We start from the raw sequence: 12,651 nt of genomic DNA, 5'->3' as shown, positions 1-12,651 counted from the left end.
CCTGAGTCCAAAGGAGAAACCCAATGTTGTTTCTTGGTGGAAGCAGTAGAGGGGAGAGAAGTGACAACGGACAGCAACTGAATGGGATTGTCACCGGCTGTGAACATGTGATAAAATAATGTCACTATTCCGATGAAATGGGGGGAAATGGGAAAATCCTGTCTTTTATCAGGACAAACTGTACTTCTATGGCAGGCATTTGTTTTGCAATGAGGCAGCGCAGGCAGTGACTGCCCTCCAGGTGAGGACAAATGTAGATACTGGTCCATGCATATTACAAGAACACAGAAGAGGTGAGTGGGTCCCACTGCCAAAATGGACACGCCAGGGCACATAAAAATGCTGCTGCCGGCCCTCCTGATACCTCTGAGATTAAACTGTTAGTGCAGTTTTACAACCAGAAGCTATTCCAATTTTCTTTGGTAGCTTTATAGCCCTTTCACACATGGACCTGGACAATGCCACCTGGTACCACACGTCATTAGACCTGGAGTGATGGTGCCGGGTCTCCTCTCCAGTCCAACGGCGACTGAATTTTGAGTTACAGCTACTTCTCAAAAAGTCTCACTTGCATTTTCTATAAATCCATCCCATTGACACCTTAAATATGGTAATGCACAGCAGAGTTGAACTGTAATTTTGAAATCATGAGCCAGGTTAGTTTGTGCAAAGCTAGAATTGGGTCCTAGAAAGATATTATGAGCTACCTGCAGATAAAATGGTCAGTCTTATTCTGGTCCCTTATCTAACAGTTGAACAAAATCATAAAATCCTTCCAATTACATATGTGGACTGGAGGAGCCCGTTAGGTCACTCTGGCCACTCGCAGCTGGAGAAATATAACCCCTGGTGTACATTTCTTCAGTTCAGCTGAAAATGACTTTAGCAAAAGGTCAGTTGCTACTGCTCTGGGGAATGCTTCTATTCTTTAATAGGCTGACGTTAGACACTTTCCCCTTTAACAATTTATCTAAATTGGTTTCCCCCATCAGTTTTTTGTTTGTTTGTTTGTTTGTTTGTTTTTTACATCAACCTCTATTAATGCTCCCTGGAGCTACAGCAACCAAAGATGGATATTTTATCACTGCTTAAATTTTTTGATCTAGAAAGAAATACATCTACAACTTCTTTTGAATATCATCAAGGGATGATATTCAATGTCAGTCCTTTGAAAAATTGTTTTATTTTTAAACCTATTTCAAAACAGAATAATTTTGGATCATTTTGTCTGACACTGGACATTTCTCTGTTTTTTGGAGTCCTTGAAATGAAAATACTCTGCTTTATTTTTGGTCTGTAGGAACTTCTGGATGTGGGGTGGGGAGCTTGGATGGGTTGTTAAGGTGGGTTCAAATTTAATATAACCTGGTTCTTATTAGAAGAGGTGATTAGGATACAGACACATACAGAGTGATGACCATGTGAGGACACAGGGAGATGACAGCCATCTATGAGTCATAACGAGAAGCCTCCTCAGTGGTGTCCTGCTGACACTTTGATCTTGGGTTTCCCATTCCCAGAACTGTAAGGAAATACATTTCTGTGGTTTAAGCTGCCCAGTTTGTGGCCCATTGTTACAGCAGCTTGAGCAGACTAATACAACTAGGAACCAATTTTCTTTTGCTAATAGAAAAATTATAGAGGCAGGGTGCTGAGGCAGCCATATTGGATCATAATTTGGAGGTCTAACAACAGGGATAAAAAACACATTTATATAGCCATTGTCTTTTTTTGATTGTTGTTGTTCCCTCAACGAATGTGGAGAAAAGTCTGATCTTATCAGTGATCATTCTTTTCCATGGATTCATTTGATGATCTACATACCACAGCTGAGGAGTCACTTTGTAAAAGCAAGGTGCATCTGGGTAGGGACCAGAGAAATGGAATAACGGGAAGCAGAGGACCCAGAGGAGCTGGGAGCGAGCTGTTGCCTTCGGCCTGCCAAATCAGGCTTTGCTTTAACCAAAGCCCGGTGTGCGAACAGAGATGAGACAGTGGGGGTCAGAGCACCTCTATTTTAGGGCAGAAGTGAATTTCATTCTCTTGGAAAAAACTGCGAGTACCAGAGAAGGTGAACTTGGTGAATGGAAAGTTAGCAGAAATGGGAGTTGCATTTTGATTTGGTGTGAGAACACTTTAGATGCAAAAAGCCCCTTGCCTGCTGCTGCTAATGCCTGACCCTGCTCGTTAATCTCTGCTGCTTAGTAAAGACCTGGAAAATTGCAATTCTCCACACCAGCAGTCCTGTCCAATAAACCCCGAACCAGTGGGCAGGAATGAGGGGTGGCTGGGAGCTGGAGCTCCCGGACTGCTTGCTGACTCCCACCTGCTGCCCGGCGATGGAGAGACTCTCTGAACCCAGGAACCACTGGCCCAGATACCATGTCCCCTTCAGCTTCATTTCCTGGCTCTTAAAGGAATGTATTGTTTTTTTTCCTGCTGGCATTTCATAACATGGATGCTCTATGCCAGCTTTGCTAGATACTGGACATATATATTTATTTTTTTTCCTTGGGCAGGATTGACCTTTTCTCTAACACTAGATGCCTTGTTCTCTGAGCATATTTTGATCCAATTTGAGGCTTAAGGGATAAAAATTCCAATCTTTACTTGATTTTCTTACTTGTCTCTGTGTTTCTTGTCCTGAAGGCTCGGGTTTGGGTCTTTGAGGAGGAAGTCACACCGGCTCTCCTCAGCCGTAGGTGGCCCTGGTGCAGGAGAGGGTGGACACCCTGCTAAGAGGCCGGGAGGCAAGCACTGTAGCAAGCACTGTGTCAGTTACCTTAAGTCTATGCAGCACAGCACAACTGACAACAGTTCATGCTTTCTAAGTGAGTGTTACACTTTGAAAGAAGGTAGGGCATTCTGAGAACCTTGGCACTCTAATACCCCATTTGCAAGGTGTACTTAAGTTAAATGACTATTATTTCTTTATGGCATGCTAAACGGTAGGTCCTTTTTAGTACACTCTGTGCTGCACCTCCTAATCAGGCGGACTCCCACTCAGGACAATTATATCCCAATTTACTGCTTATGCACAAATTTCTGATCTACAGGATTAGACCTTAGGAGGTAATTTGTTTCCATAAAATATATCTTAAAATATGGAGAGTTATAAGTATGTAAATGGAACATTTATCACTCTCTGTGTGTGTATGTGTGCATGCAAGCCCTGTGTTCATGGCTTATTGCTCTAGGCATTGACTTTACATTATCATAAACTCAGAAATGTATTTATCTGAGTTCCTTCAATCAAGTGTGGAGGTTAATATAATAGATTTTGGAATGGTATGAGTTTCAAACTTTTTAAAAAAATCTTATCTTGGGCTGTTCAGGATCCATAAGTATTTCTGTTTTGCCCTGGATGACTGCATGTCTGTTAATTTCTAAAAGAATTTATGCTAACTACTTGAAATCTGTCACTTAGATTATGAATACATAAATCAAGAATAATTTTTCGAAAAGTGAAGACTGATTTTTCAAAGTGTTGTTTCTTGTCGACGATAGGCTCCTGGTCCCCTTCCCTCCTCGGCAGATGGGCAAGCTTTGGGGACAGGTGTCCTCTTTCCCCACACCTTACCTGACTCCCTTAACACATGCTCTCCCTCTTACCACTCTGCTTTATTTCTGAGATTTCTTTACTCATTTGTGCTTGTTCCTTTTTATTTTCCATTCTCCCTAGGAGAGCAGGGGCTTGGCCTGGCTCTCTGCCCTCCTCTAACCCCTAGCATGGTAGTGGGCCCTTAGTAGGCATTCTAGACCATTGACTAAATGACAGAATTTGGTATCAATTCTCCTGGAACCCCTGGTGAACAAGCCGATTTGGCAAACTAGTTGACTGTGTCATGTGTTTAGACTTGGATCAGTTATGAGCTCCCCCCGCCCCCCCCCGAGCAACATTAACTGGTCCATACAGAAGGCTGAAATCTTGGCCTATGTCTAAGGAGCTGGAAGAAACAAGATTTGGAACAAGACCTGGATCATGAATCAGTTCTTGGCCAGCACTCACCAGGGGATTTTGGGTGACCTATGTTGTCATCTCTACACCTTTCTAAAAGGGGGACCATGGACAGTCCCTGCTCTCATAAATAATTGCAGAAGCTAAACAAGGCAAAGAGTACAAACTATTTTAATATCTACATATCCCCGGTGTTAGATAAGGTGCTGTTACGTGCCCCCCAACATTCATAGGCCAAATCCCTGACCCACTGTCCCTCAGAATGTGGCTGTATTTGAAGAAGGGGCCTTTAAAGAGGTGATTCAGTTAAAATGAGGTCATTAGGGTGGGTCCTCATCTAATCTGACTTATAAGAAGATGAAAAGACACCAGACCATGAGAAGGCAAAGCAAGAAGATGGTTGTCTGAAAGCCAAGGAAAGGGACCTCAGTAAAAATCAAACCTGTCCATGTTGCTCTTGGACTTCCAGACTCCAGACAGTAAGAGATTAACTGTCTGTTGTTTAAGCCCCCACTCTGAGGTACTTTGTAATGGCAGCCCTGCAGTTGAACACAGCTTCTGGGTAAGAACAGGTTGATGAGTACCGGGCTGATGTGATGACCACTACTCCAGCATCAGACCCCATATTTATGGGAATAGATGCACACAAACGGGATTTGAGTAGGGTAAACCATTCCCATCCAATGGGCTTTCCAGACAGTGGCAGAGACTCACAATGTTCATTTGCGGCTGTCTTCAGTTGGTAGTAGCTCCTTCCTTTATAGTTATAACCCTCTGTTTTCCATTGGCCATGAAACCTGTAAAAGAAAATCCACTGTCGTCTGAGAGTGGGTGGATTTCATGCTCAATAAAGAGTGGCTGTTATTACAACAACGTCTTCAGGAAGGACTATCTGAATGTAATAAGATCCAAAATAACAGGGCCCCTCCCCCTGTCTCAGTTTCTGCAAGGAAAAGACAATGTTTCAGGAAAAGAGCCTAAGAAATATCTACAGTAAATCTGAACAAGACTGGCTCCCTTCCTGGATGGGAGGTCATGGCAGAGCCGAATTATGAGATGTCCTGAGCCTCAGGGACATCATTTCTCCATTATGCCAGGGTCCTTGGCAGAGCCCTGTGTTGTATGCTGGCTGTTAGATGACAGTTTTGCCCAGGGAGAGAAGTCTAATTACTTGGGACCATTTTGCAACTGTGCTCTTTGTTCTGAGAGAGAGGAAGAAGCAGGGAGAGAAGATAGAGGACACACGAAGAGGTGGTTAGTGGATAGGTGGATAATGTCAGCTGTCTAGCCTGATAGATTTTCATTCTCAATTCCTCAGACTGCCCCCTAACTTTGAGAACAGGTATGCCAGGGGACATGCCTGGCAAGGTTTGGGTGAGCTCCAAAAGGCTGCTGGCAGGTCCTGCCCCTCCATCCACGCCTTGGGGAACACAGGGTATTGTGGACATGGGGTCCTTCTCACACCTGAGCTGTGAAGCCAGGAAGTCAGGTACGTTCTTTCTCCCAGGGAGGTAGCAATCACTCTCTGTTTATAGTTAGCCACCTCATTGGTGTGAAGAATCTCTTGACCATTATCTTGGTCAGCTTCAGAATTTCTTCACGGAAGAACACACAGAAATGGCAAAATTCCAGAACCCCAGACAGAAAGCAATAATAGCGACCATGTGTAACTGCACAGCATACAAAGTGTTCTGGTGAAATAACTGCTCATTTGCTCAGACTGACAAAAAGCCATTGATGGGAACAGGTGCCTATGCATTTGCCCACTTTAGGCAGTGGAACCCCAACTAGAAATATCAGCTAGAGCCCACTCAGGCCTCTGATGAAGCCACAGGAGAAGGAGGAGGACAGGGCTGCACAGCCACCTGGAAATGACTGTGGCACATGTTCTCCACACTGCTCACTGAGTCTACTGCCCCCCCCCCCCCAGAAGCTGTGCAGAGGCCCAGGTGCACTCAGGGCTTGCCAGCTACAGAGACTGAGACCCTGTTGTGCATGTCCCAAGCGTATATTCCCAGGACCTGCCATGGGCCTTTAGTATAATGTTCATGTATAATCTCTATGCTTTGTGCTCCTGGGCGGGGACCATCCCATTACAGTCCTATGAATGGCCTTGACCTCCTGAGAGGCTGGGGAGGGTCTGATACCAGGCTTCAGCTATATTTGAGGGCTGTGTGGATGGCCCTGCTAGAAAGCCTGCCTCTGCCTTGCATTAGGACCCCAGCTTCTGCGAGTCTTACCACTGAGCAGACTCAGGGCCGCAGGGCTGGGAGGCCAGGTAACTGTCACAGCTGTCTCACCTGCTTGGCAGCTCCTGAATGTCCTGCCCAGCATCACTCTTCCTGATGTTTGATTTACAAATGGCCTCGATCTGCTCATGACATTGGTGCCTAGGTGGATCAGGCTTTTAAGAAAGCATTTCTCCATTTTGGAGATGAACAAATTGAGACCCAGAGAAACTATGCACCTTTCTTCACAGAGAGAGTCAGAGACTCTCCCTGGACCCGAATGCCCTGTTCCTGCTTGCTGCCTCATCGGGAGAGGGGTGTGTGTGGGGGTGGGGTGGGGTCTTTGGGTTGGAAGGAAGTCAGCCTCATTCCCCAGGTGGCCTAAGGGCACTGTCTGGTGCCAGGCCTGCCTTTCCTTTATTCCCTGGCCAGGTGCTGGAGGCAGACACTGATCTTCACGGAGGGGATGGAAAGCCCAGCCAGAGCTCCCCATCACGAGAACCCACATTAGTGGGGGTTTCTCAGCGGCTATATATGTAAAAGTGCCCACCTGTGGACACCTGTGTCCCCCTGATATTCAGTGTGGCCACATTTCCCATCTAAGAGAGAAACTTCTGGTCATCTTCACCATGTTGTCTGTGGATGGTGCCCCTCGGCTGACCCCAAGGAGGCTCTGACATGGCACCTCCCAGCCTCCTCCTCTAGCGGCCCGGTGCTGGCAGTGGGGTGACCCTTCCACAGGAAGCTGACATGGTCACCTCTGTGGGTGACTGGCAGGAGTTAGTCCCCCAGATAAAGGCACACCCCAAACGGCTGCCTAGTATATTCACTAATGCACTCAACTGTTACTAACTGAACACTTAGCCTAGGCGTGGCCAACAGTTTTTGCCCCCGGGCCAGATTAGAAAGAAAACTTTTTTCACGGGCCAGACGAAATATTAAAATTAAAAAATGTTAAATACAAAAACGATTCATTTAAGTAAACAAAATTTTATTATGTAATTTGTTTATGAATAAATGTAAGTAATTTAGTACAACGAATTAACAAAAAAGCTAATGTGACATGTTGAGGCACTTTGCATCACCTATTATTTTGTTAATATCTGGTTCTATACTTGTAGTAGCTATTCTTAACACAGCCTCCGAACGTAAATCATTCAATCTTAATCTTGCTGTACTTTTATTTAGATTCATTAAAGAAAAAGTTTGTTCACACATATAAGTTGAGCTGAAGATTATTAAATATTCTTTGGCAAGTTTTTTTAAATTTCCATATTTTCCATTATTTAATTGCTTATAAAAATTGCACAGATAAGTACAAAAGTTGTAAATCTTTATAATGGAATTTTTTTTTTTTAAAAATAAAGAAGTATTGCAAATCTATTTGACCAATTATTGGAAGTTAACCCTAGATTAGTCATACTTGGAATTCTTTTCCACATATCAGTATCTTCTTAAATATCTCGATTTCTAATAATCAAAGACGCTTTCGCATCTGAGTAGCTATTTTAACTTTCATTGTTGTACAATGGTTAGATATCGTAGTTTATGTATAACAATTTAAAAGTACCACTTATTTTATTTCCACAGTGAGTCATGTGGAGAATATTAAAAATTTAATTGCGGGCCGCATAAACTCATTACGTGGGCAGGATCCAGCCCGCGGGCCGTATGTTGGCCATGCCTGACTAGTGTGTGCCGGGCCCTGTGTGAGCTGCTGGAACAAAGCATGTGATGTCTCCTGCTCGTGGAACTCACACTGTGGTGGGGTGACAGACCATGGACCAGGGAGCAGAGGAAGTCCTGTGAGGTAGCAGTGGCCCTATGAAGAACAGTAATGTGGGGTGAGGCTATGGGTTACACCACAAAGAGCACACCCTCCCAGTGCCCTTCCTGTTCCCAGCAGACATGGCCAAGGCTTCAGCACAGAAAGGGTACCTGGTGCTGTTGGTGGGTACCCGGCCTCCATCCTGGAGGAATTGTAGGGAAGGGAGGCTCTCAGAGGGCCAGCTTGAACCTCACTGCTGTTGTCATTACCAAGGTCACAGAAGGGGAGCCTCAGCAAGCAACTCGATGACTCAAATTTGTGCAGAGACTGAGGCCCTGCAGAGTGGCTCTGAGGCTGCAACCTGGCTGCTGTCCCTCCAGATCCCATCCTTCATCGTCCCTGCGCTCCTGCTGAGTCTGGGCACTCAGAACTGTGCATTTTCATCTCCCGGACCCCTGTGCCACTGCATCTAATTAGCTGTGCCTTCTCTGCCAACATCTATGTCCCCGTCCTCTGCATTATATGTCCCGGGCCAGCTCAGAGGAGAGAGGACAGTGCAGACCTTCTCCAGGGGAGGCTCGGCTACAAAGTAAATGGAAAGGAACGATTCCTGAAATATTAGTCGTTTGTTTTTTAAATGCTGTAAATATTTTTCTGACCAGGGAGGAATCTATAAATCACTTTTGGCTGAAAGATATTCATTTAAGATATAATTGTGAGGCCCTGGCCGGTTGGCTCAGCGGTAGAGCGTCGGCCTAGCGTGCGGAGGACCCGGGTTCGATTCCCGGCCAGGGCACACAGGAGAAGCGCCCATTTGCTTCTCCACCCCTCCGCCGCACTTTCCTCTCTGTCTCTCTCTTCCCCTCCCGCAGCCAGGGCTCCATTGGAGCAAAGATGGCCCGGGCGCTGGGGATGGCTCTGTGGCCTCTGCCCCAGGCGCTAGAGTGGCTCTGGTCGCAATATGGCGACGCCCAGGATGGGCAGAGCATCGCCCCCTGGTGGGCAGAGCGTCGCCCCATGGTGGGCGTGCCAGGTGGATCCCGGTCGGGCGCATGTGGGAGTCTGTCTGACTGTCTCTCCCCGTTTCCAGCTTCAGAAAAATGAAAAAAAAAAAAATAAAAAAAAAAAGATATAATTGTGAAATTCATTTTTACAGCCTGTCCTTACTGTCTCATTATACAGTCTCTAAATATACATAATTTTCTGTGTCTTCATTGATCATTTGTTGAAAAATGTTGCTTTTGTTTTTTTGTTTTTTTTTATAATAAAAGAAAAAGATGAATCCAGCCCTTCAAAAACTTCATGTTCCAGCAATATTTTAGATCTAAAAGGGAAATCTTTCATTTCTTTCTGAACCAGAGCTAATGTGTTCCTTTTGCGACCGTGATATGGTAGTCACAAAGGTTCCTTTGGGAAGAGGACTGGGGACTCTGCATCATCTTGTGAAAGTGACAGTTCCTAGTGTGAAGGTGCTACGTACACAGGTGTTGTTGGTGCCAAAGGGCTGGCTGCTGTGATCGCGCGGCTGCAGCCATGCACACTTCAGCTTGGCTGATGCTCCCTCCTTGGGCTCTGCTCCTGTGGTAATGTTCATGAAGCGTCTTGCAGCATTGACCTGAACCTCAGGAAACTCCAGCCTGTCCCAAGGGCCCTACCCTTAGGAGAGCCCCCCGAAGAAAGGGCTGATAAGGTGTAGATCAAAGTATGAATGGCTCTGTGGACAAAGCCCACCGGGGGTGAGGATGACGGAGATGCAGAGACCCGACTCTGGGGACCAGGTTTAGTGATGAAAATCCGATTTATTCAGGAAGTAAGCTAGCTTATATACACAGGTTCAGCCTATAGGGTGTTACAGCGTGTCCTTCACAGCCAATGGCTGAAAAGGTCAGGGAGCTGCCTGGTTGGTGCTGAGTTACTCCTTACAGCAAGCGAGCTCCCACCTAGGTGTGCCTAGGAGGGTTTCAAGTGCTGGAGTGTTCTCACAGCAGAGCATCAGCCACAGCTACTAGGAATGTGCTCTGTGCTCTACCTACATGGCTCCCTTATGCAGGAGATGATCCCACACATCACTTGAGTGCTTGTGGGTTAAAACAAATGCACCCTCCAAAGAGTCCGTGGCCACCAATACACTTGAAATCTCTGCTTTGATGGGCATTGGCAGCAAATCTGGGATAGAGGAAAACAATTCTACTGATTTAGGTCATGAAGCAATCAGTCGGTGAGGCTTAAGAAGCTGGTGTCATCTCCCAGATGAAGGTGTGATTGCACAGCTCCAGGGGGGACCTGCTGAGTCTCTAGGAGAACTGAGATGAGGCTGTTCTGGGATCTGCAGAGGCAGAGTCAGACAACCAGATGCCTCTGAAATAAGGGCCTAGACACGTGTATAAAAGAAATAGATGGGTAAGAATCGCAATCTATCTACCCACCTATCATCTATCTATCTATCTATCTATCTATCTATCTATCTATCTATCTATCTATCTATCTATCATCTATCTATCTAATCTATCTGAGACAGACACAGTGCAGAACAAGCAGGAGAGAACAACCTGCCTCACTTCCCAGGAACCCCAGTGTCCTCCACCCTCAGTGCTGCTCCTTCAGCAGCATTATCATTCCAAGTCACTGAGACAGGAAATGAATGGACCACATGTAGGCTAAATGATGCCCTCAGGCTGCCTGGTGACAAAGTCAGGAGGAGAGTCCTGTCCCTGTTCCCGCTATCTTGCCTCAATGTCCCCAGTTCTCCTGTCCCCAACCTGGATGTACTCCTCATACCACCAGGCTCCAGGGGCAAACACAGATGGCAGTGAGGCCCAGGTGCCATGTTGGTTGGGTGTTGTCTCCAACTGTACCTTGAGGTCCTTATCTGTGCCTCCAGGTCCTTATCTGTCACTTCAGCTATAGAAAAAGTAGATGGATCTCAATTCAGACTGCATCTGAGAGACACTTGAGGGCCTTTTAGAAAAGTGGGCTATCAGGCCCCACCATCAGTGACATAGACCTTCTGACTTGGTCTTGCTCCCAGGAGCCCTCCCCCTGTGGCTGTGCAAAAGAGGGAGCCCTGAGTTGGGGAGGGCCCCTTGTCTATATTTAAAAATACAAAGATGCCTTTGACTCTGATGATTAGCTTTCACTGGACTGAGGGGTTTTAGAAACTCTTCCCTTTTGTGACTGGTGCATTTTATTTCTTCGTTTTTAGTATTTGGCAAGAAGTTGGCCAGTGCTCAGTAAGGTATGCAGCACAGAGGAACATCAGCTGATGTTTTAACTTGGATTTGGCTTGTATTGTGTTTTCAAACATCATTACTCTGTGAATTAGTTAAATCTTTCTGCCTTAGCAAACAAATTGCTAAGCCTGCCTTGCTGGAACAAAATGTTAAGACTGATGAAAGTTCAACCTAATTGTGAAGGTCAAATGGTGTCATTCATTTTTGAGAGTATAGAAACAAACATCTTAATTCAATAGGCAGACCTCATTGACCGTAGATGTTTATATGGAAACTCAGTGATGTTAATGCAGAGCTGTTGTGAATATCAGCTGCCCTGGGGTCTATACCTGCAAAACTATTTTAACTGCATCTACATGGAATACCAGGAGAAAGTAATGGCACCACTGATATGCTTAACATTGTGTATAAAATATGAACATGAGAAGCAGAAAAACCTGTACAGAAAATGTCTGAGATGTTGAGACTGTGTCCTTGAGTTTCGTTGTGCCTTGCAGGTGTAGTGCTCAGGCAGCCAGAGTCGGCTGATTCGGATGAGGGTCAGGACACATACCACTGGGTTTAGTGTGCAAACGAGGTCTTGTGGGGTGGGGGGTGGCATGTGCCTTGTGGTGGACAGGTGGCCGTGCTCATCTGGAGCTGCTGTCTGCCTCCCTGCTTGCTTTCAGCCCAGTGATTGCCTTATGTCTCCGTTTTTCTTGTTACAGATGGGCAGAAGAAAGTTCAAGAAGAGTTTGACATCGACATGGATGCACCAGAGACAGAACGTGCGGCCGTGGCCATTCAGTCTCAGTTCAGAAAATTCCAGAAGAAAAAAGCTGGGTCCCAGTCCTAGCAGGAGAGCCCCTTCCTAGTCTGCCAGAAGACACCAACTTCAACCATCATCTGTCAAAAAATTAAAGAAAACGCCCTAGAGAGAAAAAAATAATCTGCATACAACACACATACAGCAGTCCCACCATGCATGTACAGAGACCCCGACACTTGTACCCCGTAGGAAGGCGTAGACAATGTGATTGTGAGTGGCTTTATCTCTGTGTTCATCTCCGGTCTCATTCCTCCTGCTACTCCGTTCCTTGATGTTGTAATAAAATGGAGTTAAGATGCGTGATTCAAGTGTCTGACTCTGTCTCTCCCTTTACATTGACCCAGGATACTCCCATTGTTAAAGGACTACAAACCAGGTGTCTGTTTTCCCGGCCCCTTAAGGCTAGAGCTGAAACACAGTGCCATTGTTAGGAGCTATTCTGCTGAGGACGAGAGACCCACTCACAGCCTGCCTGCCTCATCTGGAGAGTCCTAACTGCCGACTGGGCGATCGCAATACATTTCCTTCTTATTATGGGAGTAGAGCTCTGTATTCCAGGGTGCCAAAGGTTCAGAAGTTTCACTGAGGGTTATGACTCACCCAGGAGAATTAGAAGGGGGAGGGTGACACATCTGCATTTGGCACATGTCAATCAGGTT

The 12,651-nt window shown here is 45.9% G+C and overlaps 1 protein-coding gene across 1 annotated transcript in view; it reads left to right on the top strand.

The window, feature by feature from the left end:
* The window catches only part of PCP4 (Purkinje cell protein 4), a 50,062-nt gene extending 37,767 nt beyond the window's left edge, over nt 1-12,295 (top strand). Inside the window, exon 3 of the mRNA XM_066365923.1 lies at nt 11,892-12,295. Coding sequence (XP_066222020.1) covers nt 11,892-12,019 — 128 coding nt within the window. The 3' untranslated portion in view covers nt 12,020-12,295. The remainder of the gene's footprint in view (nt 1-11,891) is intronic.
* The last annotated feature ends 356 nt before the right edge of the window (nt 12,296-12,651 follow it).

The sequence above is a fragment of the Saccopteryx leptura genome, chromosome 2 (genome assembly GCF_036850995.1).
Source record: "Saccopteryx leptura isolate mSacLep1 chromosome 2, mSacLep1_pri_phased_curated, whole genome shotgun sequence".
NCBI classification, from domain to species: domain Eukaryota; kingdom Metazoa; phylum Chordata; class Mammalia; order Chiroptera; family Emballonuridae; genus Saccopteryx; species Saccopteryx leptura.
Note: the sequence above shows the minus strand (reverse complement) of the source record. Positions and strands in the feature narration are given on the sequence as shown.